A 1557-nucleotide genomic window follows, 5' to 3' on the forward strand; every position below is an offset into this window, starting at 1 on the left:
TTGGACGCGCCCGTGATCTGGAAGAGGTGCTCGAGGTACTGGTGCGGCGCCGCCTCGTGCAGGTCCCAGTCGAGCAGGCAGAGGACGGTCATCTCGGCCTCTTTCATGAGGATGCGCGATCGCGGCGCCCGGCCCTTGGGCAGGTCCATCTTGGCGAGCTCCTCGATCGCCGGCACCCGCACCTCCTGGAACTTGGTCGCAACGAGGACGCACACGAGGCCGACGACGTCGAGCGGCACGTTAATCTCTGCGCCGAGCGCGGCTTTTGCGCAGACGCGATCAAACATCGAGACGGCGAGGCCGGCCGTCTGGGGCTGAAGACAAAAGTCCTCAGTCACCTGTGTCGGCGCGGGGGGGCGGGGGGCGGGGGCGTGAGGCGGGATTGGAGTGAGAGGGTGTGGCGCAGACGGGAGGGGGGAACGTGAGATGCGCCGCAGAGAGAAGGGGGAGGGCGGCGTGCCCACGCCGCGCGCGGCCGCGACGCGGGGAGGGAGCGGTGCGGTGGGGGCGGGGGGTGGCCGAGCGCGTGCACGAGGGCGGGGGGGCGGGGGCTACAGGGCTGCAGGGCCGGCGCGCGCCTCGCATATTTTCTCGACGCGGTCCTGTGGCGCGGGGGAGGGGGGGCGCGTGGGCGCGCGCGGAGGGAGGGGGCGTGGGCGTGGGCGTGCGGCCACGGCGGGGGAGGGGGCAACGGCGCGCGGGCGGACCCAGCGCGGGTCTGGAGTGCACGGCGCGCGCGGCGTGTGCGCAGAAAACGCTCGCGAGCGGCGCTCACCTCGCGGTCCTTTGGGCTGAGCAGCCGCGCCGTCCGCGGCACGGCGCGCCACGTGTGCGCTGCCTTGAGCCGCACGACCGCGACCCGCGCAGCGTCGGCTTGCGAGAGCATCCGATACAGAGGCTTTCGGCAGCACGTCACGGTTTTTGGCACCGTGATCCACTCCCGCCAGAGAGCATAGCATTCATCATGCAGGCGCCCTAGCTTGCAGTGCGCCGAAACTTAGATGCCGAGGTGGTAGTTGTAACTGCCCAAGTTGCCGCATTCTCCCAGTAAGCTAAAAGTACGTGCATAAGCAGGGGCGTGCGAATCTCGAAACGCCTTTAGCTCGTTCCCCCCGATTCTTCAATCTTCGCCGTGGGAGGCTCCACCGCCGCCGGACCGATTGATTGGGAGAGACTCGAGAAATAGATTTGCGCGAAATACACCCGTCCTGCGTCCACGGATACCGCGTTGCCGTTGGAGAGAGGGATTTTTAGCAATAACAAGCCGCGTTGGTGTCCCAGTCGTTGGTCGGACTGTGTTTCGCCTTACCTCAATCTCACATTTCTTTCAATCAATCAACCAATCAAACAAACATCTCTCTCTCTCTCCAATCAAGGAGAAGATTAGGTTAGGTTAGGTCAGATCATCTCTCCGGCGTCGCGATCTTGAGAGAGCTTGCACGTGTGCTTGTGTGCAGCTCTTGGCACTTGGGACTTGGCGCATCCAGCACCAACGACGAACCCCAGGGAGGCGCCCGCGGCCCAGGCGCAGGGCCAGGCGCAGCCCCCCCCCCCCCC

The 1557-nt window shown here is 66.2% G+C and overlaps 1 protein-coding gene across 1 annotated transcript in view; it reads right to left on the reverse strand.

Annotated features, from left to right (window-relative positions):
- EMIHUDRAFT_211412 (hypothetical protein) overlaps positions 1 to 886 on the reverse strand; it is a gene marked incomplete at both ends in the record, with an annotated part of 4796 nt that extends 3910 nt beyond the window's left edge. The window contains 2 exons of the mRNA XM_005767651.1: positions 7 to 314; positions 776 to 886. Coding sequence (XP_005767708.1) covers positions 7 to 314; positions 776 to 886 — 419 coding nt within the window. The remainder of the gene's footprint in view (positions 1 to 6; positions 315 to 775) is intronic.
- Positions 887 to 1557: the final 671 nt, after the last annotated feature.

This window comes from Emiliania huxleyi, assembly GCF_000372725.1.
Source record: "Emiliania huxleyi CCMP1516 unplaced genomic scaffold EMIHUscaffold_48, whole genome shotgun sequence".
Classification (NCBI taxonomy): Eukaryota; Haptophyta; order Isochrysidales; family Noelaerhabdaceae; genus Emiliania; species Emiliania huxleyi.